At 38.7% G+C, this 26,054-nt stretch overlaps 1 protein-coding gene across 4 annotated transcripts in view; it reads left to right on the top strand.

Annotated features, from left to right (window-relative positions):
• The window catches only part of LOC135219310 (gastrula zinc finger protein XlCGF57.1-like), a 66,437-nt gene that overhangs the window by 27,928 nt on the left and 12,455 nt on the right, over window positions 1–26,054 (top strand). For 2 of the 4 annotated variants that reach the window (XM_064255968.1, XM_064255969.1), the window contains one exon: window positions 3,250–8,172. In XM_064255968.1, the coding sequence (XP_064112038.1) occupies window positions 3,601–5,154 (1,554 nt within the window). In that variant the 5' untranslated portion in view covers window positions 3,250–3,600 and the 3' untranslated portion in view covers window positions 5,155–8,172. Of the gene's footprint in view, window positions 1–3,249; window positions 8,173–26,054 lie in introns of those variants that run through there. The other 2 variants (XR_010315403.1, XR_010315404.1) reach the window with 2 other exon arrangements.

The raw sequence follows: 26,054 nt of genomic DNA, 5'->3' as shown, positions 1-26,054 counted from the left end.
ATCCTGAGCAATCTTCGTTCTTTAATACGATTATGTTTTCTACATATGCTTCCCGAAAGCCTGAGATAACTCCTGCCATAAAGAATCCTCTATAATTCTCTTACATTGCGGTAAACAGAATTAAACTAGGAACACTTTTGTAAGGATACTAGGAATTCAGTTGTCAACCATAGAGTCAACTTCGGTATATGTATATGACATGATCATACTGTAGTCTTAAGGTGAATTCTCTACTACATTCATTCCTCGCCGAGGCCGAGAGAGAATGTAAAATCTCCTAACTTCGTTCTTTTCGTCAATAAAACGAATTGGTACTAGACGAAGGAGATCCTAATGAGAAATAAGGATCGAAGAGAATCATTCAAGCTTCCTATCCATGGACATAATGCTGTAATCTATGCTTCTATTACTTGAAAAAGCCTCTAATCAAATAATGCGAGCTCATACAAGTCTTGTCCAATTCCAAACAATTGCAAAGTTCTCATTCTGAAAATCGGTTTGCTGCATATATACAGAAGAGGATGACTTATAATCCTCTTAAAAGTAACGAACTAGGAGAAGGAGGGGTGGCAGAACTCAAGAGACTCTCCGAATTCTTGCAATAAAAGGGTTGCTAAGGTCTTGTAAGCTGAAAGACCTGCACCCTCATTGACTTCCTAGTCTGATATTTTCCATCTCTTGTCCCATAATGTTGGGAAAAGAGTGAGTTACCCGAGGAGATCGCCTCTCTTCATAAGGTAAAGGGTTTAAAGTAGAATCACCTTCATCCTGACAAGGGTTACGTTCGCCTGTGCGACATCTTGAGTACCTGGCAGGTGAAGGCTGATCCTACAAAAAAAACTTCTCTCCAAATCAAACCAATGTGATAGAGACGAAGTCGCTTATGCGACCACTAGAGTCTCTTTCACGAGAAGTATGTTCTTGGGTTCTCTTCCAGAGAAACTTCCCACAGATTCAAACACATCCTGACACGGGCGACAGCCGCCTGTGCGACATTTCGCGCCCCCGTCAGGAAAAACTGATCCCGTGACAAATCTCAAGAGGATACCCTGTTCAATTTCCATCTTCCAACACAAAGAAGCTGGAAATCCTGGATGCTGTAAGAATTTTATAATTTGAAAGTATTTCCTCATTGGAGCCTCGTCTTCTAAACTTCTTCCCATTCGAGAAGATCAGAAGGAGATTAATCCCTTTCTTAGGTTATTGTTCCTTAGACCTCACTTACTATAAAGGCGAAGGAATTCTATCATTGAGAGACTGTGACGTCACCGCTCTATCCTGTGGCACCTATCCACGTACTGACCAGACCCCACGTTACTGAACTTCGTTGATCGGAAGAGAAGCGGTATTCAACGTGGTATGGCCTTTGGCTATGTGCCTTCCCCATGCCATTCCTTCATGCGCTTTTGGGAGGATCTTTCATCATGGTAGACGTCTAAGCAGGCACCTGGCACTTGACTTGCACCTAGTGCCTAGATGAAGCTATGCTTTAGTAATGATACTATAACCATCCAATTTTGCTCTTTCTTTATTCATAACATAAACGAGATTATCTTGTATATTCATAAGAATCTTCGTTGATGAATCTTCCTTCTCCTCATCCGCCGAGGGTAAGGAGGTTTAACCATAAGGGGGAAACACTGTTTAGGATGCCTTTCCAATGGCTATCCCTGGCAGTCTGGGACGTTCTACAGACACTGCCGAGGGGACGCCTGATCGGTGGGGATTCTCCATAACCTCCTTAAGGCTTCCGACATTCCTTCTCCTCTGGGCCTGTGAGCTTGGAAGAGGTCTAGGCCTGGGAGCGAGATGAAGCCGATCAGACGCACCCTTCATTGCAATGGGGAAACACTAATTCACTTCTTACCTTCTAATAGCTCGCTTTTGGAGCTATATTCCTTTATCTTCAAATTGCAATATGAATTTGTAGTTCTGTAAAGTAAGAAGTGATGAGGATACAACACTACTAGTACTGTTAATGCTCTAACTGCTCATTAGTAAGAGAGCTATAAAACTTCTAAAGGAAGCGTAACTAGTTCTATGTTTTTTTGACTTCCTCGATAAGGAAGTTAGCCTCAATCAATTTTAACTTTTATTACCCATTAATGAATAAATATTAATATTTCCCTTCTTGCAAACTATGTAAGTGTCTACCGAAAACTTCGGTAGTTACACGTAATGTATTCTTCGAAATTTTCGAAGCCAAATTCGTTAAAACAGTTAATAAACGTATGCCGAACCAAAGACCCAGTACTTCCCTGCAAAAGATAGCCCAGAAGATCGATGGCGATGAAACACGAAAATCCAAGTCAGGAGGAACTGCAAACGTATGTTTACATTCCAAACGATAGAGAAAATCTGTCTTAGAAAACGGGAATGGTTCCTATTCCCACCACCCAGCGGCGTGGCGGTAGATCACCTGACCTACCTGTAGCGTGTGCCACGAAATTCGAATTTCAATCGGGGACGACGGAGTCTATAGCTAAGTATATATCTGACAGGTACCCGGTAAGTTGAATGCATAAAAATCCTAGGTGAGGCAAACCTCCAGTCGGTTAGGAAGGCTACTCATCCTCCCACCGATTAGTAAGTTTTCCTATGTAAGATCAAAGGTTCATATTTGTGTAGGAAGAAATTACAAATTTTAAAAGTAATTTGTATTTTTCCTATCATACAAACCTGAAGTCTTTACATAAAGTGCCCACCTCTAGCCACCCCTCATTCGTTTACCTGGGCTATAAGGCAAGTGGTTATGCCACTCAGGAAAGAGAGGGGTGAGGGTACCCCTCACCTCTTCCACCAGTAGTGCAACTACCAAACAACCATGTTGTGTAGAATAGCCTGCTTTTAAAATTTGTCATTTTGCTGGTGTCTGCCATGATAAACATGTTGGAATGTCTCAGAATGCTAAAACTCCTTGGATGATCATCCCTGGAACCTTGTTTATATTATTATATTCAGGGTGTGATATGTCAAGGAAACCATCCTCTACATTGTATTTCTGGGCTTTATTTTAATTGCTGAATCTGTGGAAGCTATTTGATGAAATGGTAATGATACTGTAAAGTCTGCATTTATTTGTAAGATTTAATCAAATACATAGGTTATGCAGCATCTTAATGGCTGTTTATGGCCAGTACTGCTAATAGGTGAATTTAAAGGTGTTACTCATATTGTTTATAGGTTAATGGTGTGACAAATTCTAAAGCTTTCTTTTGACTATTGTATTTATTTCTTTTTTCTTTTCAGGATGAGACCTTTAGAGAAAGCTCTGAAATTCTTGTTGCTTTGTTCGCTAGAAGACGAAAATGAAGATGAGGTAAAGAAAAGATTAATGTAAATTGTACTGAAAGTTTGATTTTGTACGTTTGTAAGTTGCAGCTTGAATTAAAAACCTGTTTGAGAATAGAATACTATTCTTGTTTGCTATTAATAAGAGAAGTCTTTGGTGCATGCTTTTAAAGTAAGTGGCTTATTACAGGTTAGAATTTTATAATATTTGTCTGTTACAATATAGATCATCAGTCAAATGAATGAATTATTTTATAATGATTAGTACATTTGTAGTAGAGTATTGGATCTAATTGTTTTAGGTCCGATATGGCAGCATTGTTTGGTAGCCAGAATAAAATAAAATCATACTCTTGTAATGTATGCGGTAAGGATTTTTCACAAAAGTCCAGCCTAACTCGGCATTCTATTACTCATAAAAGTGAAAAACCACACTCATGTGATATTTGTGGCAAGGGATTTACGCAAAAGTCACATTTAACAAAACATTCTTTTTTTCATAAAGATGTAAAACCTTACTCCTGCAGAACTTGTGGGAAAGAGTTTACTCAGCACACACACTTACGGCAGCATACTTTAATCCACACAGGAGAAAAACCTTTTTCGTGCAATATTTGTGGTAAAGACTTCATTCAAAAATCGGACCTTTCCCGCCATTCCTTAATTCATAAAGGGATCAAGCCCCATTCTTGTAACATATGTGGTAAGGAATTTACTCTGAAATCAGCCCTGACACAACATTCCTTCATTCATACAGGGGAAAAGCCTCATTCATGTACAATATGTGGTAAGGAATTTACACAACACACTCACTTAAGACAACATTCCTTAATTCATACTGGAGAAAAACCTCACACTTGTGTTACATGCGGAAAGAAATTTACTTTAAAGCAGAGTCTTGCACGACATTCCCTAGTCCACAAAGATGTAAAACCTTACTCATGCAGCATTTGTGGTAACAGCTTTACTAGAAAATTAAGTCTTACGCAACATGCCTTAATACACGAAGGTAAAAAGCCTCACACTTGTGGTGTTTGTGGTAAGGCATTTACCTTAAAGTCACATTTAAGAAAGCATTCTTCAGTTCATGAAGAAGTAAAGCCCTTTTCGTGCAGTATATGTGGCAAGGAATTTACTCTCAAATCTACACTTGCACAACATTCCTTGATACACAAAGACATTAGACCTCACTCTTGTAGCACATGTGGGAAGGGCTTTACGTTGAAGTCAGATTTATTAAGACATTCTTTAATCCATGAAGGTGTTAGACCACATTCATGTAGCACATGTGGTAAAGAGTTTACTAGAAAATCAACATTATCACGACACTCCTTAATCCACACTGGTGAAAAACCGTATTCTTGTGGTGTGTGTGGGAAGGAGTTTATAGAAAAATCAGGTTTGTTTAAACATTCTTTGATTCATAAAGAGGTGAAGACCCATATACGTGAAGTTTATGAGAAGGTCCTCCCCTCTGACGAAAGTTTGATGAAAAGGATTCCGAGCCCTAATAAGGAAATTGAAGCCTCAGCTGTAGATGAGTCATCCTCAGATTATTTTAGTTTGACTAAGGATGATGGTTCTATCTGGGGAAAGAGAGACTATGTTATAGGCCAGTTTGTTGTAGTGAAAGAGGATCATGAGGTCAATGAGCTTATCATGGTAAAGAATGAGCTGGATAGTGACCATTTTGATATAGAGTGGAAAGAACATGAGCTGGATGACTTTGATGTTTTAAAGGAAGTCTGTAGTATGGATATTTCTAGGGAGACAAAGAAGGAATTTAAAATTATCAGTTTTGAATATGTAGAGGAAGAACTTAAAGGTCATTTTGATGTGGTTGATAAAGAATACACTCTTTGACCATACTTTCTTGAAAATGCTTTTCTACTACCTTAATCTTATATGTCATTTTGTACTTATGAAAGTTTGGTTACAGAAAGCTGTCTTTTGTTTTGTTTATCTATGAAATGTGATGTTGAAATTTGGGTTAGGAATACAATTTTTTTTAACTTTCCCTAACTTACCTATATGGCTGATACTAACTCTTTACTGGCAAAGCACCAAGAAAAAGTAAATGAATTTGGTGCCTTATATGATAATTTGTAGAAATGTTTGCAGATTTTAATTTAATACTTAGTGATTCAAGAACACAATGAATAAGATGACATCAAAGGATGGTGTGGCACGCTTGAAACTTATTTTGATGCTAATGAATTTGTTCTATATCAACAGGGTTTCTGCTGAGCATTATGTAATGTGGAACCTTCAGTGAAAGTTTGATGAAAAAGCTTTTGAGTTTCATAGTTTTAATAAGGGTGTACAGTATCCATGTGATTTAGTTTATATTTAGTCATAGCTATTCAACCAAAAATAATATTATATTTTTATTATTATTATTATTGTTACTATTATTATTATTATTATTATTATTATTATTATTATTATTATTATTATTATTATTATTATTATTATTATTGTTATTATTATTGTGAACAAAAATAATGGTTACCAATGTTATTGAATATTGTATGCATGAGAGCATTGGGCAATAATTTATCTCCATGTTTCCTTCTGGATTTTAAAGTAAAGTTAATGAAGTTAAGACAGGAAGAAGGAAGGGAAGAGATTAAACGGAGTGAATTAAACTACAGCTGTGCCACTGGGGACCAAAAGGACACAGCCAGCAAAGAATCCTTAATATTGTCAATAGTGTGCTACTCAAAGCACTGTAGGCTGTTTCCCCTATGGGGATTAACTGTAAAGTATTCACTAATACCGAGTTAAGCATTTTACTTTTTTGCAAAGATAACTTTGTTCCAGGGGAAATGTATTACGTGTTTTCTTATTATTTATAACAAATAATTTAGGGTTTAAAGTGTATCAGTCCAATTTTTCTTGTGATTAGACAGTCAGAAATACTACTTTGACCATTGTGATGGTGCAGAATAAATTCTTCAGTTGCATAAGAGGTGTACTGTAAAATACAAGAATGAATGGAATTTACAATTCATTATGAAGTTAGTAGTGGAATCCCATAGTTGATTGTTTTAGTTCTAAATGAAAGCTCATAAAAGCTAATGTATGATAATTAGAATATTTTATGCAGGCTGGTCTTCAAGATAAGTTTCATATGTTTGGCCTCAAAATTATTCTTGTGTCAGTTATGTCAACTAAAATAAGACTTGAAAGAAATTTTTATTGTAGCAAGTATAACTTAATTACTGAGTACTAACATCATGTCTCAGTGAGTTAAAAAGCTTTCTTTAAACCAGGCAGAAAACTTTACTTCATATTCAGAGTCTGTAACAATTTCTCTGATTATTGATGAAGTTACATAATGTTTAGTGTAAAATGAGATATGTGAAGGTGGGACTTGATGTGTTTCCAAACCATTGTTGTCTTTATCAAACCTATAAACATTTTCACTGTTTTTGACACCAGAACTCAATTGGATATACATATCAGGATACCATGATATTTTATTGCTAAAATGTTTAGTTCTGTTTTCTTACTCAGGATTAATAAGTGTCAGGTATTTTAATATTAATGATTCAAAATTTTACTACAAATACTTAAGGATTAATGCAGTTGAGTACCTGGGGATGAGGTAGTGATATAAGCTTATTTGGTGAGGCTAGTGAAACCCATTGCTTATGGTGTTAAATGGGTGCATATCTTGAAAATGAAAATGGACTGTGGATATTCTTTTAGTGACTGATTTGTATATTTGGAGGTAAATCCTGAAATACCTCAGATCACTGCAATTCAAATCAAAAGAAGTTGTGATGATGACACTTTTATGGGATGAGCTGTTTCCTTTGTACAACAAATGTTCTTTCTTAATATTTTTTTTACTACAGTAGGACTTGTATTTCTATTTGCATGTACACAGTCTTATTATTTTTTAGATGCCACCAAGGTATAATGAATGATATAGAGAATTCATTTTACTTGTGCAGCAGCAAGTGGTAGTTATGTGAACCTCTTGACTAGTGTCTGCACAATAGTAAGCAACAGACAAATGTCAAATTTGCATTGTGTAGTTTTCAATATGCACTCATTGTCTATATTTTTATTAAATGCACTATTTAAAGTAAGTGTTGCACAGGGGAATTTGTACTAAGCTCATATGCAGTACTGTGTGCTTTTTGTTTATATTTCTTGGAACAGGTAAACAAAGTAGGGAATATAATGTTAATGGGAAACTTTAATGGTGTAAGTTGTAATCAACAAGTCTCTTTCGTATGTTTATCTGACACTCGTTGTTTAATATATCACCAGAGATTACATATGTCTGTAAATTCAGGATTAATCTTGACATGTGAAGATATTTTCCTGTAAGGATCTAAGCTGGTAATAGAAAGATTTCATTTACATACCAATAACTATTATATTTCTTGCTTTAAGTAACTGGACCATAGGAAGTTGATTCCATTTAAAGTCTTTCATGACTGTATCTGTGTCAGTTCAATTTTGTATACAGAAGAATTACTGCTTCTCTACACTGCTGCTCTTGTTCTCTGTATTTTTCATTTTGTATTGCCACATTTTCTGTTAGAGAAATTTGTGATCTTATAGATTAGAATTTCTTAGATGTGTGTTAGTTAAAACTGGAAAGCTACAACTACCTTTGACAATTGGTTGACAAATTTTGGCAGTCTTTCATAAATACATACTGTATTGTATTTGTTTTTACTTTGGCATTGCCCCTTTTATTTGCAAACTTTCCACAGTTTAGGAATGCGTTATGTTCCCATTGACCAGATGTACAATAGACCCACAAAATGTTGACATCCGTCTTGTAAATGTTGGACAAAATAAGAAAATTTGCAAAATTACTATTACTTTGATATATCATATTATACTCAATCAACCATTTACTTGCTGAATAACAGCATGCTTGTTTCATTAAACCACTGATCGAGCCTTTAGATTGTGCTACTATTTTCTTTGTCAGTCAGTATTGACATCGCCACAAATTGTACCTGTCGCTGTTAATATTATCATTGTGATTGTTACATTAGAAGCTTCTGCATTATGTCAACTTTTGAACAAATCAGACAGCATCATAAAAATAAAAAAAAGACAATCCTCAAGAAAACTAATTAATTATTTTCTGTATTTTGACTAAATCAAAAAAGAATTATTTGATACAAAACAGAATTTGATGTAGCCTTTGGATTTTATATAACAGAACAGAAGCCCAAGCCAGTTTTAAGTTGAAGACAGAAAGATGATAAAATTTTCTCAGAGTTTCTATCTTCAAATTATTTCTTTCAACATGTGATTGTGAGAGTTCGGTATTCACACTATCTAAAACCAAGTTGAAAACATAAATAGTTTAATGATTAAATACTGCATAAATTGATAATAAAACTACACATATTAATATTCATATCACCATCTACATCAGTCGTGTGATTCAGTCCCCTAGGGGTTGATTTGACCAGCAAATTTCAAAAGTTAATTTAATATGTTACAGACCTTCAAAGCTGTCCCACCCCAATCACTAGTCAGAACAACCTAACAATTTTTGACTGGATTGAAGTTGGTTGCTTAGATGGCCACTCCTTTTGCATAACTGGGTGTTGATCACGGCATGACTTGGTAACATTATTGTGCACTGGGTAAAAAGGGGTATATGCTCTGGAACACACTTTTGCCATAGGTGTTGCATCCAACTCTGTAGTTTCGGAATGCATTTTATGTAACTAATCTGGATTATCTTGTCAAAGCCAATATTCCCCCAGAACTTATACAAGGGAATGAAAATGTATATATTTGTCCCTACACAATACACAAACCCTCTGTCCTTTACAATAGGAATTACTTAAGGCGAAGCCTGGACACAGCCACTGAAATCTTAAAACAAGGCATTTCAGTAGTTAACTACTGGTCACTCCGAACATAAACATTCCAATCTGTTTTCAGCTGTCAATGTGGATAGACGTGTGCATCACCGCTCTCTGCCAGACTGTTTCAGCTGATTTCTTTTTAATCCCGGTGGGATTTTTTCATGTTTTTTTTTCTTGATATATGTGTGTGTGTTGTGTTCTGTGTTTGTGGATATATAATGCAAACCCAAGAAACACAATCGCTAAAGAATGCTGCCCCCAGCAGGTGGTGCCCTCATGCCCTCTGTTCACCTTGCCAAGGGCGTGAGTGTAATCTAGAAGACCATTTTGCGGAGTGTTGTTATTGGTCCATGGCGCAGTGGGGGAAGTTTCCTGGGAGGAGTAGGTATAATAGGAAGACTCCTAAATCTGTGGTCGGGGGTAACATGGCCTCACTACCCCTGTGGTAGGTAACCCTTCGTCTTCTAACCCCTCTCTTGGCAACTACATATCCCTTGCTTGCTGCTTCCCCTATGGTGGAAGCCTCTGCTTCTGCTTCTTCTCCCGATGAGTCGGGGGAGGAAGAGAGGGGGGCCCGTGGACTAGGGCAACACTCCTCTGGGGGCCTCTTCTCGCTCCGAAGGAGGGCTTCTCTGGGTCTGGTTGGGCCGCCTTCTGTACAGGCTTTGCTGGCACACTCGAGTAGTACTAGTGCCAGCGTTGCCAAAACCCATTCTGTAGTCACCACCACTTCCAAGGTTCTGCATCCTTCCCCCAGGGAGGAAGCAGCTGTCTCTCTCGTTGGCAAACATGCTACTTTGGCAGCAGGACCGTGACGCTTTCCCTAGGGTCTAGTGTCTCGAGTACCAAGATGTGTTCTTCTGTCTCTGATACTAAGGGGGTTACTCATGGAACCAGGACTGTGTCGGAGACTTGTTCACCAGTTTCTCCAAATGTACAACACTCCAAGGGGGGTTGTGCATCCACAGTCAGTTACAAGGAGTCTTCTCTCTGTTGTGACAATGGTGCAGGGCAAAAGAAGGAACCAGTGCAGGCCCACCTGTGAAGCCAGGAGACAGGGTCGATGTCCTTCATGACAAGGCATCTGGGGAAGCTAGGAGGAGGTCCTCTTCACAGCCCCTTAGTACAAGGATTTTGGTATGATCTCCCAAGTCTGGTAGTCACGCCGCTGCTAGTACTGTAATACTGTAATACTTGAGGTTAGGTTCCAGGCCCCCTCGTGCAAGGGGAAGTTCTGGGCAAGTTTGGCACAGTCTCCAAAAATGCTTGCTTCTAGAGTTTGAACACTAAGTATGACCCTAATCATGCTCCATAAGTATTAAAAAAGAAATAACTGGTTGGCATAAAAATAGTTACAGTAACTACTACATACATACGTATCTATTTTTGTATGTACCCCTAATTCATGGGGTACCATTTTCTTTTTCCTCAGAGTAAAATAAGTTTTCTTTGCATCACTGAGTAAACTTCATAAGTCAGTCATAACAAAGGTACACTGTTCAATAAAATAAAGAAAACATGTATGTACATACCTAATGTTTGCAGAGGGTGAAGGTAAATTCAATCAACTTAAAATCATGAACTAGTGTGAGGGCTATGAACAAGAGAGAGAGAGAAATCATGTTGTGAGGTAAAACTTCTAGGGCCGGTATCATCTTTAAAAAGTGCAATTGGAATCACATCTTCTGAAAGTACATTAACTGCATGTGCTGTAACTATGTAACATCACAATGTTTAGAGTAAATTGTATTTTTCCTAACTATACAAACCTAAGGTCCTTTACATAAGGAATTACTTTCAGTGTAGGCTGGAAATCGGTTGTAAAAGAATAACAACAAGGTAGTTAGGCAGTAAATGCTAGTCCGATAGTCAGGAGTCCCGCCCAACTGGATGTAAACATTCCACTTTGCTTTAGGCCCAGGAACAGATTGAGGGGTGGCATGAGGTGGGCATATATGTAAAGGACCTCAGGTTTGTATAGTTTGTAAAGTTAGGAAAAATACAATTTACTTGAAAAAATGTGATTTGTTCCTACAGGTAATACGAACCCTTGATCCTTTTACATAAGGAAGACACCGATTGGTGGGAGGAATCTGATATAGAGTCATGTGAGCAGACTGGTGTTCACCCAACCAAGTTTCCCATCCTGGTTGTAAGAGCAATGGCAAGCGTAGCGTCTTATGGATAGCAAACAAGAACTTAAAGTCAGGAGCAAGATGACAAATATACAAGTATTGGGTTTGTCTCATGTTAATGTCCTCTTCCCCCTTGTTAGGGAAGGAAAGGATAAATGCTTCTATACCCTAATGGAAGGGAATAGAGTGGAGCTCAGTATTATAGCTTACCTGCATCGACCACCCTTTCCAGCATGTGATATCCGCAGCTCCCTGCCCATAGGAAGAATGAAGGAGGAAGAGAAGCCAGTCACACTTTCACACCAATTCATATGGTTACACAAGGAGAGATGCAACCTTGTCCAGTTAGTGGAGCTGGGTAAGCTACACAACTTGTTGAGCAGCCACCACTGGTCCCAAAGAAGAGGTATCCAAGGACCTATGAGTAATATCCCGAAGGTAGGAGGTGAAGGTGGTCCGGTTGGATCAAACCCCTGCCTTCAGTACCTGAGAAAGAGAAAGAGAAGGGGAGAGAATAATCAGAGTATGTACAGCGAAAATAAAGAGAAAGAGAATTGAGCTTTGGTGTGTGAGCCAGAATTTGATCAACAAAACCTTAGTCGCAGGAAGTTGGACCATAACACCGTCACAATTAAAATCTTAAGACCGTCATAAAATCTTTGACCTGTGACCTCGCACCAGACTTACTCAGCTTCCATTGATAATGGAGCCCCACCTCAGGGAGTAGGTATTTATATGTTAAATTATTGACTCCACCTGGAAAATGAGGAATTAACATGTTAACCCCACCTAAAAGGGGATGGGGAAAAGATAAGGGGATGACTGCTCTTCGAATCAAGAATCCAGTTGGGCGGAGAACCAGAACCTACACCGCCTAAGGAGGTGGTGCCGAATTCGAACCGAAGGTAGCTGAATTTCAGAACGACAGAAGAAGCCAGAGAGGACCAGCAGCCGTCGTTCAGTAAAGAAGTAGAAATATTGCCAGAATCCAAAAAGAGATTTCTAAGCTTTGTAGTTGTAACTAATTCTTTGCAACAGTAAAGAAAGAAACTCTGCCGTTTGTCTCATTCAAACTTCTGAGAGACTAAGCCTTGTAAGATTACTAATCCAGAACTAACATTAAGAAGCATAAAGTTAAAACTGAACCAGACTGCAGAACGAATCATTTAGAGGAAAGAAGCGGGTAAGCGAACATAACTCGAAAACTCTACCTTAAAAGGGTACAACACTTACATCATGCCTCAAAAAATCTAAACCTATCATAAAGCAAGTTGGCATATAATTTTCTTCCATAATTATAAAGTTATGTATTACTTCAAAATCTAACCTAACCTTTAACCGTACATCTTCCTATACTAAAACACTTCCTTGTCCTAACCCATGTATTCTTACACTTGTACGCTGCCTTTTCACTTCCCAGTCACATCTCTCAAGTTCACTTACTACTGACCCACTCACTAGGAAAACTTGCCCTGTATCAACTAAACTACAGTACTCGCTATCATTTATTCTGGCAAACATCACCCATTTCCCTGGAGTCCCGTGCATATCTTGAGCTTTTAGGACAAAATGACACTCGTTTAAACAAATAGGCAACTCCCTTACCTCTCTTTGCTGATTATCCTTCTGCATGAGCTAAAAATGCAAACTGGGCTAATGAATCCTCGTAGATACAAAAATATACTTTTTATTTCCCAAATTAGCTAAACATTGAATGGAACAAAATGGATATAAAATTAAGTAAAAAGAATAAAGTCTAACTCTTAAAAAAAAACCCGTAAACTGTCATTCTCCTCTCCTGAACTAGATTAAGTAAACACTTCCCCTAAATCTCACAGTCTGATTAATTACGCCATTTAAATGGTCAAAGTCTTTAAGAGAACCCATTCTCTTATAAGATGCCATGAACCATCTTGTGATGGGTGTCCTCGAACCCTCTCCAAATGTGTGTTCTATACCACAACACAGATAATCAAAGAGTCCCCTCTTCTTTTGCATCTCGTATCATTAGGCCCCATACACCACACGCTACGAACGCACACACGGACACGCCTTTCGGAATGCCATTGCAACTAAGCGCGCCGCATAACCCAATCATGTGATCTCTGAAAGGTCGTCGACCTCATATCGCTTGGTCACCAATTCTGACTGTTTTTTTCATTTCAGCACTCTTTGAGGAGCCAAGCGCTTGTCACTAAGCGTTCCTGTCTCTAAGCAGAAAAAGCTGAGATTAACAATTCACCACCGCACTTTCTTTTAAGATGGCTTGGCCACCTACATCTTTTGTGCACTCCTGTCACACACCACATCAGCAACTGGTATATACTGGTTCATAATGTTTGCAAGATAACCCCTATAACACATATTTCGACAATCATTATGGATACTATAACCGTAATCACTGGAATTGTGTAGCGTTCGCCAAAGGAGAATTCATCCGTCTCTAGATAGGCGGAACTTGAACCGCCTCGTGGGCCCATGTAAGTGTTTCACGAACACCTTTGTCGAATAGTTGTAGACCCAGGCTGAGCACGCGAACCATCTTGAAACAAATCAGCATGCGCCATTATTCAGCGTCTGCGACCCCTGTAAGTGTATCCAACACACCCTCGTCGCCGAACTGTAGATTCAATGTCCTCCGATGAAGGAATCGTAACCACCACCTAGTTGTCAAGGATATATCCCATGACTTCCATGCAAGTGCATCTCGCACCCGCTTCGTAGAAGATTGTAGACACCTGATTTGTCCCAGAACATATCCTGTGAGGATCCACTGACGACATCTCGTTCATTGCAAAGGCAATCCACAGTATTGCCGCTCATGTGTAGATTCGATCTCTGGTACTGTAAAACGAAGCTATTCCGTTGTCACCATCACATGAAGTTGGGAATTCTCTAAAGTCATCGTGTGTCCGTATTTGAAAAGTGTACACGATCATAGAATAACTAAAGTCTTGCTTTACCACATGAATCTGTCATTAACTAATATACCCTATCTCATAGTTAATTATCAAAACTTTCTCACTAAACAAAATATGATCTTTACTCACTGAATCCTCACAAAATAATCCTATATCTGACAAATATACTATCTAAAAATCCCCCGCAATGTATATACAGCAAAATCCTTGTACCGTTTATATAATTAACCACCATGAAATATAATGCCGAATACCTCTTCTATCTGACACATATACCCCGATAAATTATACCTTGTGTGTATAATAGAAATGCTATGTATGAAAAGAAAAAATCATTGAACTTTCCCCATTACAAAACGTACACGGAGAAAAAAAAAAAAAACATACTAATCCAGCGCTTTTCCACATAAACGCAGTATGTATCGTAACGGAATTTGCTGCCGCAACATATCCCATCGACCGGAATTGACCCCTTATGTATATCCCCATGCAATGTCATAATCGACATCTCTGAAAACTGCAAATCTCTGAGTGATCAACTCCGAAAGGAAAAATCAGCAACCGCGGTCTCATCACAGCATTATCAGTATTAATTAATCCACCTGTGAATACCTCATGGGCTCAAATTACACTATATAGATTTGTCTAGTCAGACTTGCAACCTCAGAAATCGTTATTCTCCAAATAGCCCAAAAATTCTATACTGATACTATATAACCACATTCCACAAAATTATCCCTAGGACATCTACAAAGGTACCCAAAAATTGTCCTTGAAAACATAACTCATTCATGATACTGCCACAAGTATATAAAACCCCATAACCACCTCGTCGGGATATAAACCACAGAAAACCACAATTCACCCATTATATACCACCAAATATAACCACTGGTGAAATAAAATACAACCTCTTCATAGGGACCCATAAAACCACAATAACCCCCTCTTGGCTCGTAAAACCACAGATCACCGCCAAAAAAATTATAACCACAAAAAAGTCCACCGCCAAAGATTATAGCCACAAAAAAAATATATATATATTCAGACCCAAAAATCCACCACCCAAAAAGCCATAAGAAATTCAGCCCCAATAAACCCATACACACAGGAACCGCCACGGGCTTATCATAATATTTCTCAACTTAACAGAAATTTGCCATATTTTCAACCCGATTTTCCAAGTGAAATATTTGCCTCTGAATCTTACACCTAAACACCGCAGTTTGTGCATAATAAGAAAAATAGTAGAAGAAATGAAAGAGAAAAAAAAAAACATTAAACACATTTCACCATCAATTTGCAAAAACCAGGAAAAAAATGCAACTGCGTGGCATTATAGTAGTTACCACAACTAACTCTTTTCAGTTTTGATATATATGTTAATTTCGACCGACCTGTTTTTTCCTCTAAGACTACAAATCTGTTTCCAGTCTTTTCCTCAACAACTCTAAAAGGACCCTCAAATTTTGGACCCAATTTGTAATTTAGTTAATTTCTCACGTTGATTTTCAGAAATACCTTGTCTCCAACATTGATCTTTGGATCAGATGTTTTGCTATTACTTCTTTCTACCATTTCTCGAGTCATGGCCTCGAGATTGCGGCTGAGACAAGCATGTCTCTCTCTCGCTGTAGATATTAATGCTTTGACTGTATCTTCTCCATGATGAGGTATAGTTAACAGATCGAATGTGCCTCGTGCTAGACAACCAAACAAAGCTTCAAATGGAGACATTTTAATGGAATTACTAACCATAGTGTTAATATTGTCTAACAACATCAATATATCTGTCCCAGTTTTTATCATTACCACCTACAGTCTTCCTGAGAGCTTTGAGCACTTCCTGTTTGCTCGTGCACACAACTCATTAGCTTCAGGTCTGTATGGAATAAGTGTTACTTTCTGTATCCCCATGACTTCTGCTAAACATTCTAAAGTTTTGTTTACAAATTCTCTGCCATTGTCGGTCAATACAACCTCAGGTGAGCCATATCTGCAAATGATACCATTGAAAAATGCTAGATACTTCTTCAGTCATTTTATGCTTTATAGTTACTTCTTTAGTCATTTTATGGTTAAGTAGAAAAATTTCTACTATCCTCATAAGTTCATATGTTATTACTAACAAGTGCTTATTCGCATATCTAGATTCACAAAAATTTCCTAGGATATCTATATGTATTCACTGAAAAGGTCTACTTGGTATTGGATATGACCCTAATTTGCATGAAGTTATCCTTGCAGGTTTGCATGCATTGCATACTGTACAGTTTTTCACAAAATTTTCCACATCTTTCCCCATGTTTTACCAAATATATTTAGCATGCACCTCATTATACGTTTTTTCTATCCCCAACTGAGGACTACCGAACCTGCAATGTCCTATATCCAAAACCCCTGGAATTAGGACTTTCGGAATTACGATCTGTGTCATGTCTCCTTTACATTCACTAGTTCTCAATTTATATTTAATTTTCCTGTACAATAGATTATCTTCTAACTCTAAACCCTAAAAAGGTAACTTATAACGTTTCCTGACTAATTCTCCTCTAAGAAACGCTTTTGCGTCTGCCAAAATGTCAACTTCATCCTGCCTTTGCTCTATGAGGCCCATATCCCATTGTATAGACTCGCTAGTGTCTAGCGCAACTTGAAATCCTTCCGTGTCATAAAAACTTCTACGAAGGGCATCTACTACTACATTTAATTTGCCTTCTATATATTTGAGCTTTGCATTGAAATCTCTGATAGTTAGAAACCATCGTGCTCTTTTAGGCGACAAATTGGGCTTATTAAAGAGATCCAATAATGGCTTGTGGTCTGTAAGGACTTCTACTTTATTCCCCATCAGTAGCATTTTAAAATGAACCAAGCTTGATACTATTGCAAAGGCTTCTTTATCTATGGTAGCCATTGATCTCTCATTGCTGTCCTTTGTCCTGAACTTCCTGCTATAAAAGGCTATGGGATTGAATTTCCCATCAAACTTTTGCATAAGGCAAGCACCTATACCCTCCTGACTGGCATCAGTCAATAATGTGAATGGTTTGCTGAAATCTGGAAATTTCAGAACTGGGGGATTCATTAACGTGTCCTTAAGCTTTTGAAAGCTGTCAGTCTGGGGTTTCCCTCACTGAAATTGAACGTCTTCCCGCAATATATCTGTTAGGGGAGCTGCTATGTTAGAAAACCCTTTCACAAACCTCTGAAAGAAACCGGCGATACCTAGGAATGACTTAATTTCTTTCTGTGATCTCTGGGTGCAAAAATTCGCTATTGCTTTGACTTTATCGTCGTTTACTTTAACCCCTTCCTTGGATATGACATGACCTAAATATGTGATTTGCTTTTTCAAGAACGAAACTTAGCTAGCTTAATTTTCAACCCTGCTAATCTAAGCCTCCTAAGTACTTCCTTAAGCACTTCCAGGTGTTGCACGATCGTGTCTGTTGTGACTAAAATATCATCTATATATACAAAAACATTTTTACCCAATAACCTGTGCAAAACTGTGTTCACCAACCTGGTAAAAGTCATCGGGCTGCCCGATAAACCGAATGGCATTCGCGTAAATTCATAGTGCCCTTTGGGCACTGAAAAAGCTGTATATTCCTTACTACTCTCACTAAGTGGGACCTGCAGAAAACCCTGCGCTAAATTAATTGAGCTATAAATATTATGTCCCCCCGATTTCCACAAAAAGATCTCGTATGCATGCGACTGGATAACGGTCAGGGATTGTTTTTTCATTTAAACATCTAAAATCAACACATACACGGACAGAACCGTCCTTCTTAGGCACTGCTAACAGAGGAAAGTTGTATGGAGACACAATAGGCCTAATGATTCCTTCTTCTTTCCATTTACTGACCTCTTTCTCTACATGTTCTCTGATTTTGAAAGGTATGCGGTATGCAGGAATATAAATAGGTTTTGTGCCATTCTCTAAGTTTACCTTATGTTCTAACACATTAGTCAATCCCAGTTTATCACCTTTTAAGGCTACTGTATCCCCAAATTCTACCAAGAGCTCGCTTACCGCTTCAACATGCTCACTATAATCCGCATTAGCTAAATGTTCTCTAAATAATCGCTTCCTTGATTGCATTTCTGCCTCTGAAAACTCAGATTTCCCCTCTACAATAGCCACTGAAGCACTGTCATTACTCATCTTGGAGATCTACCACATATGTATTCCTTTGGTATTTCCTAACTGTATTATTACAGTTCAATAATTCTAACCATGTAACACCAGTGTTTGATACACTGTTCACTGATGCCGTGCTATTAATCCACCTTAGTTTCCTGCTACCCTCAATTACACACACATCCGTGGGCTTTCTCACTTCCCTCAACTTGACTTTTACCATGGTCTTTGAACCTGGCATTAACACAACATCCTCTGATAAAACACCTTTATATTTGTGATTAGTACCTCCCCGTTCCATGTTCCCATAAGCATCACCACCCGTGATTCTCATTACATCTACCCCATTGTCTGTATCAGTAATAATATCAATATTAGTATCAGTATCACCACCCATACTGCAATTGTCACATTCACCAAAATTGTTACCACATATCTCACATAACATCACCGTAGTTATTCCCCGTATCATCAGTGTGGGTTTTGATATTACCACTCCCCATATCCCCAGTATCATCACCATTAGCACTGCTAAACACATCCCCTTTTTCAATAATCTCCATATCCTCAGTTCTAATCACGTCCTCATAAGGAAGAAAAACACCAGGTATTCCAACCGTTATACCATTAACACCCGCATGGATCAAAATCTTGTGTCTCCTACATGCAGGATGACCCAGCAAAAGTCTGTTGCCCAACGCAACCCCTTTTATAACCAAAAATGGTTCTATTAACACTATCACCGAGAGTAAATCGTATTCGAACACAACCCAGGGTGTTTAATCTATGGGTTTGTACATCACACACCGTCTCCATTGAGGGTTTCAAAGGGTAATAAGAGAAAATGGATTGATACAAATTGTGATCCATCAAGTTGATGCTCGCGCCAGTATCAATAAATACTGGGATATCAACGTCCTGCACTGTTCCATAAACTATAGGCCTGGGCTCTGGGGCGTCCCCCACGAGACCACAATGGCATGTACAAATTATCTGTACCATTTTTGTTGATCGGCCTTCCAAAAATTTCGCCGATCCCTTTGCCTTCTTAAGTGACCTGCCTGGGAAGTTCTTGTATTATAACTCCCAGAACTTTGAGGTGTAAGTCTCTCATCTTTCTGTATCTGACAAGATTGCCAATAGTGATCCACACTCTTACACATTCCACAATATTTAACTCTACACATTTTCTTTGGGTGCCCTGGTTTATTACAATTGTAGAAATGCAACTGCTGTTGCCTTTGATTGATCGATCTTCTATTATATTCAACGGGGAGAAGAAAATTCTGTGTCTCTTTGCACTGTATTTCTCGGGCCGGTCCCATTAAAAAACATACTCTCTACAGTGGGACATTTAGACATATGTTTCTGAATTTGGGCATAAATTAATTCTTCGTCTGATGTAGGTTCAATCTTTTCATCAAAACTATCTACTATTGCATCCGGTACGTCGTGCAACAACATCGCAAAATGGATCAGTTTATGTAAATTGTCAAGTGAGACACTACCCCCGTTAACCTACCTAGAGGTTTTCAATTTTTGTATCCATTCTCCTGCTGAGTCAAAAAGCTTTGAGCTATGTTTGATGAGGCTACTTGCGCCTTTCCGTATTTTATATAGCCCTCTCAGATGTCTCCCTATATCCCCGTGTTCCTTTGAGCCATAAGCTGCTCTTAAAAATGCTTGCAAATCAGCCCATGACTGACATTTTGCATATTGAAAGCTCCGGCAACAGAAGGAAAGATCACCCTTATTGAAATCTAACAAAGCTTTCGCCTCTTTGAATGCCTCTACATCATCTGTTATACCTTTGGCACTTAAATAATTATTCACCCCTTCAATAAAGATTTGGACGGGCTGTGAAAGAACCCTGTCCACAACCCCACGGAATGGGCTCACACACGCACTAACATTCGTAATGCGGTGAAACAGAGTCTGCGTACTACTTGCGTCAGCCATTTTGCTCTCTTTATTTTATGAAAGTCCTTATACCTTACGATCCTCCCCGACCTCAATAACATTAATGTATTTATATACATACAAATCCCAATCCAGAAAAGTTAATACTAAACATCCCCCAATAAAAGATAAAATACGAACATGCACCACGCCCAGTAAATCACCATATGAACAGCTGTTAATATTAAATACAAGGTCGCGCTGGGAACAAAAAAAAAAAAGGGAGAAGACAAAAAAAAAAAAAAATTCGAGAGAAAACCGCTTCGCTCAGCTGCTTCTCTCTCACTCTCCGACCCTCACCCTCTCTCTCTCTCTCTCTCCCTCCCTAGGACATAGTCCACAATACCAAATATCCCTGTATATGTTACCACAAAACCACCAATGTCCACTGAATCTTGAGGGACATCAAAATAAAAACACATTTCTGAGCAAATTAATCACCAATAAAAAGGAAAAAAAAAAGAAAGGAAACATGAAATTACACACTCACGTCTTCATAGGACCGGAGCCCGAGCTTGTTTACCCATTGCAAATGCATGTAACCTATTCCCCACACTTGGAAACACTTTAATATGCAAAAAAATTACACCTCCATTCCCGAAACCCAAAACATAACTTCAAGCTAGCTGTTGACTAGGAACACTGGCTGGCATACACACAGAGATACACAGCCTCGCCTTGAGTCCCTAATCCCTTACTCAGCAATAATGCAAGTTGCCTGTGACATAATTACAACCCTTCTTCCAAAAAATATGCCTAATCTAGCTATAGTCTCTTCGGAAGCATACCTATGGCCTGTAAAAAGCTTTTTACCGCTGCCACCACCTCTTGACAAGCTTTTAGGACAAAATGACACTCGTTCAAACAAATTAAACAAACAGGCAACCCCCTTAACGCTCTTTGCTGATTATCCTTCTGCATGAGCTAAAAATGCAAACTGGGCTAATGAATCCTCGTAGATACAAAAATATACTTTTTATTTCCCAAATTAGCTAAACATTAAATGGAACAAAATTAATATAAAATGGACTAAAAAGAATAAAGTCTGACCCTCAAAAAAAAAACCTAAACTGTCATTCTCCTCTCCTGAACTAGATTAAGTAAACCACTTCCCCTAAATCTCACAGTCTGATTAAATACACCATTTAAATGGTCAAAGTCTTTAGAGAACCCATTCTCTTATGTGATGCCATGAACCCATCTTGTGATGGGTGTCCTCGAACCCTCTCCAAATGTGTGTTCTATAACACAACACAGGTAATCAAAGAGTGTCCCCTCTTCTTTTGCATTTCGTATCGTTAGGCCCCATACACCGCACGCTACGAACACACACACACGGACAAGCCTTTCGGAATACCACAGCAACTGAGCGCACTGCAGAACCTAATCATGTGATCTCTGAAAGGTCGTCGACCTCATTTCGCCTGGTCACCAATTCTGACTGGTTTTTTTTCATTTCAGCACTCTTCGAGGAGCCAAGCGCCTGTCACTAAGCGTTCCTGTCTCTAAGCGGAAAAAGCTGAGATTAACAATTCACTACCACACTTTCTTTTAAGGCATACACACATTCACTGCTGTGTCCACCTGGTTATCCACATCACAATCATCCTCACCACATTCATCCTCAGTTATTTCCCCACCTCCGTACTTCTGATTCAAATCCCTTCCACAATCCCCTTCTCTAACCAACCAGTCACAACCATGCTCCCCACACTGAATCATTTCCTCTTCCCCACTTTGTTCCTCCATATGCGCCACTTCCTTCTGCTCATCACTCATCAATTTCACTTGCAACTCATTTGCACTACCGGGTACCTCTTCAACCAGACCTGCACTCTCCAAGTCTTTCAGTGCTGAAAACAAACATTCACACACTCTGTCATCCCCTTCAAATCTCTCTAGTACAACTAAACCCTCAGATACACTACTCAGCATGGATTTCAGTCACTCTTCACAATACCGTCGCCCTTACTATGCATCCTAGCCATTGTATCAGCAATCACATTTTTACCTCCTGGCACATATTCTTATCTAAAATAAAAAAAATCTCAAATCGTCAATCGTCCTTGCAATCCTAGCATTTACGCTTTCCTCCTCGATCATATACACTAATGGACGATGGTCCGAACTCGTGACAAATTTTACCCCATACAAAAACACTTTCAATGTTTTCACACAAAACATAGCTGCAAGCTCCTTCTCAACAACTGAATGTTTCCACTTCACTTTATTAAAAGCTTTACTCACATAAACAATTGCTCTCAACTGTTCCTCCCCATTCACCTCTTGTTCTGCACTAAACATCCTCCCATACTAAACTTACTTGCATCAGCATACAGCTCATGTTTACTCGCATTTTCACTATGGTCTGGAAAAGCCAAAGTGACATCTCTAGCAGCCTCCTCTTTCAATCTCTCAAATGCTCCCATCATTTGCTCATCCCACCTCAGCTTAGTACAATTTTTCATCCCTGTCCATACAGTCAACGAGTTTCCTATACCTGAACAATCCCTGACAAACTTCCTCCCAAACTCAACCAAACCCAAAAAACCCTTCAAGTCATGCACGGTCCAGGAACGTCGAAAATCCCTTACTTTTTTCACAAACATTTCACTCTTCCGTATGCCACTCACACTTACTTTATGGCAAAGAAATTCCACCACCCCAGCCAACCACATACATTTCTCAAGCTTCACTTTCACCCCAACCTCTTCCAAGTGCTCTAGCACCTTCTCAAGCAATTCCATATTCTATTCAACAGTTTCACTCGCAATCAAAATATCATCTATAGACAGTCACCTTCCTCCTATCAAACCCAGCTAAAACTACATTCATTGCTCTTTTAAAGGCAGCAGGCACGTCAGCCAACCCAAAACTCAAACATTAAACTGGTAGTGACAACTACCACTTGAAAAAGCTGTAACAGACCTGTTCACCTGCTCGAGAGGCATCTGGTAATAGCCCCTTACACACAATCAGACATCACATTCATTGGGAATCGCTCCTTCACAGTCACTTCATTCACCCTTCTATAATCTACACACATCCCCAGACTTCCATCTGGCTTACGTACAGGGACTATGGGGCAATTCTAGGCACTCTCACTCCTCTCTATCACTCCCACTCTCTCAAGTTCCTCACACTGCTCCTCAATCTCTCATGTAATAGGTGTGGGAAAGTGATGGGGATGCTGATATTTGGGGTATTGTCTTCCAAAACTATTTTAAATTCAGGAAGCTTAGACCCCCCAAAATCCTTGTCTCCACAGCTCAACACACCCTTCCTATTCCACAACATCCGTATCAACCACTCCCTGTCATCATTACTAACATTTTCATCCATCTTAACTCTTTCTCTCAACTCATCATACTTCCAACTATTACCTTCCTCCACATTACCTGTCATCACCTGCCCTACCCTGACATACCTTTCATCGTCCTTACTTACCAATGTGTATAGCAACCCCACACAATCACCTTCATGTATACCCCTCACTCGCTTCTTCCTAGCACTCGGCAAGGAGGCCACAAAAACCTGAGGATTCTCCATCTCCATATCTGCCTTGGTTTCTTTGTCCGTTACTTTGGCTATGTGGAAGTGAATGTCAGCCCGCAGGAACCATGATGCGTTATTTTGCCGCTAAAATGGCGGCATTTTGATTTCCTTAGTGACACGGTATACATAGCAGTGTGTGGACGGAAACAGAGTGCCTGACCCCATCCCTCGCTACCCACACAAAGAGGAGAATTTGTGTTTCTTGGCAGTTAATCAAATAATAATAGCAAAACCTAATGGACGTACATTGATGAATTATGTATCGGCAAAAAGGCCATGAAATTCCACATACAAGTATATACATGTGGCTCTTACTGCTTTGCTAGGTGAGATACATGATCGTGATTAATGGGTAAAGAAGGTCTTTACATGCTACTTAGCTTTGACATCCATAGCTTTCCAGGTTAACAACGTTCTTAATTTTGAGGGTAATCCTTATATATTCCCCCAGTTTTCTGTTAGGGGGTTCAGTGCCTCTAAATTTATGTCCTGAACTGTTTTTTTGTATTGATTTACACTTGAAATAGTGTTCGGTGGTGTCTTCCACTCTTTAGATGTCACAGACCTAGTCCTTAAATTTACCCAGGAAGTTAGCCTTGAACTACAACATATTTAGGCTGGCTTTCATTATTATACACGTATCGTATCCTTTGTTTCCAATTCCCTTATGTACTTGTTTTCCTCGAAATTATCTATGAACCTCAGTTTCTTCATTTCTTTCCTCTTTTCTTTCATAGTCTCTTGGATATCTTATTAATTCTTATCTTTATTTTATTTTCAGTGCCTTTTTTGTCCTATTCTCTCATTCCATTAATTTCTATATTATATTTTGTACATGTGTTTACTAAAAATTTTGTCCAGTACTGTCCATAGGGGGCTCTTAATTGACCTTCTACTATTTCTTTGATTAATCTTTTCTCCTCCGAATTTATGATGTGGAAAATCATTATTTTCTTATATATTCAATTCTTTAGGCTACTGGCCATATGCTGGACTCCACTATAATGCCCCAGTACGACGCGCCCTTAGGTCGTTCATACATTCCTCAGAGGATCCTGTATTGCATTTTCTCTAATGCATTTAACTCGTTTTCTGTAAAGTTACTCCATGTCTCTATGTGTTGGCAAATAATGTTGGTACCATTGTTGTTTCATAGATCTTTTTCCTTACGTCTAGTGCCAATTTCCTAATTTCTTAGCGCCCCCATATCTTCTAATTTCTTTTAGTAGGTACCTTTTGATTTCTCGTTTTAATACTTGCTTCCTTTGACCCATTTAGAGTGTACTGTTCTCCTAAGTACTTATATTCTTTAGCACTACTAATTGGGCAATTTTTATGCTCTGTTCTTATTTGGATATCTGTTTTCTTTGCTTTTATTTACCTATTACCAGCACTTTCTATTCCTTCTTTCCTGCTGGTGGGGAACATTATGTCATCAACAAATATTAGGGACTCTATTGTTATATTTCTTATGAGCATTACGTTCTTTCTGCTTAAATCCTTCACGTTTTCTGTCGCTGTGGTGCATAATAAGCTTTGGGCCGTAAATTGTACCTTACCTAACATTTTCTGTTATGTTAATTGTATTAGTTCCTCCCACAGGGCACCTCCTGACTGCTTTGCCATTTTCATTCATTTTTCTTATCAGCCATGCATCTTTCCACCCTATAATTTTTTCTATCTCTTTGAACTTCTTCTTCTTCCCTGCCATTATCCCTACATTAAGGGGTCGGTTGCCTAATGCACCTTCTCCACTGCCTTCTATCAAAGGCATCATCCTCCACCAAACCCCTTCTCTCCATATCTTCTTTCACTTTATCTCGCCATCTAATTCTCTCTCTCTCTCTTGATCTTCTTCCTCTAACAGGTTCCTCCCAAGCCCTCTTCACTCCCTCCTTGTCATCCATCCTCAACACATGCCCATACCATCTCAATTGTAACTCTTTATCACCTCTGTAATCTTTACTAAGCCTGCTCTTCATCTTATTTGATCATTTTCCAATCTCTCAAGCAGCAATATTCCCATAATCCACCTCAGCATTCTCATCTCTGTTCTCTCAAGCTTTACTTCCTCTTTTCTTCTTAGAGCCTATGTTTCTGCACCATACATTAACACTGGTTTTATCACCGTTATATAATCTTAACTTTTAGTTTGATTGGCATTTTCTTATCACATACCACTCCA

Source organism: Macrobrachium nipponense, chromosome 1, assembly GCF_015104395.2.
Source record: "Macrobrachium nipponense isolate FS-2020 chromosome 1, ASM1510439v2, whole genome shotgun sequence".
Lineage (NCBI taxonomy): Eukaryota > Metazoa > Arthropoda > Malacostraca > Decapoda > Palaemonidae > Macrobrachium > Macrobrachium nipponense.
The sequence above is the reverse complement of the archived record's forward strand: the minus strand, read 5'-3'. Positions and strand labels throughout refer to the sequence as shown.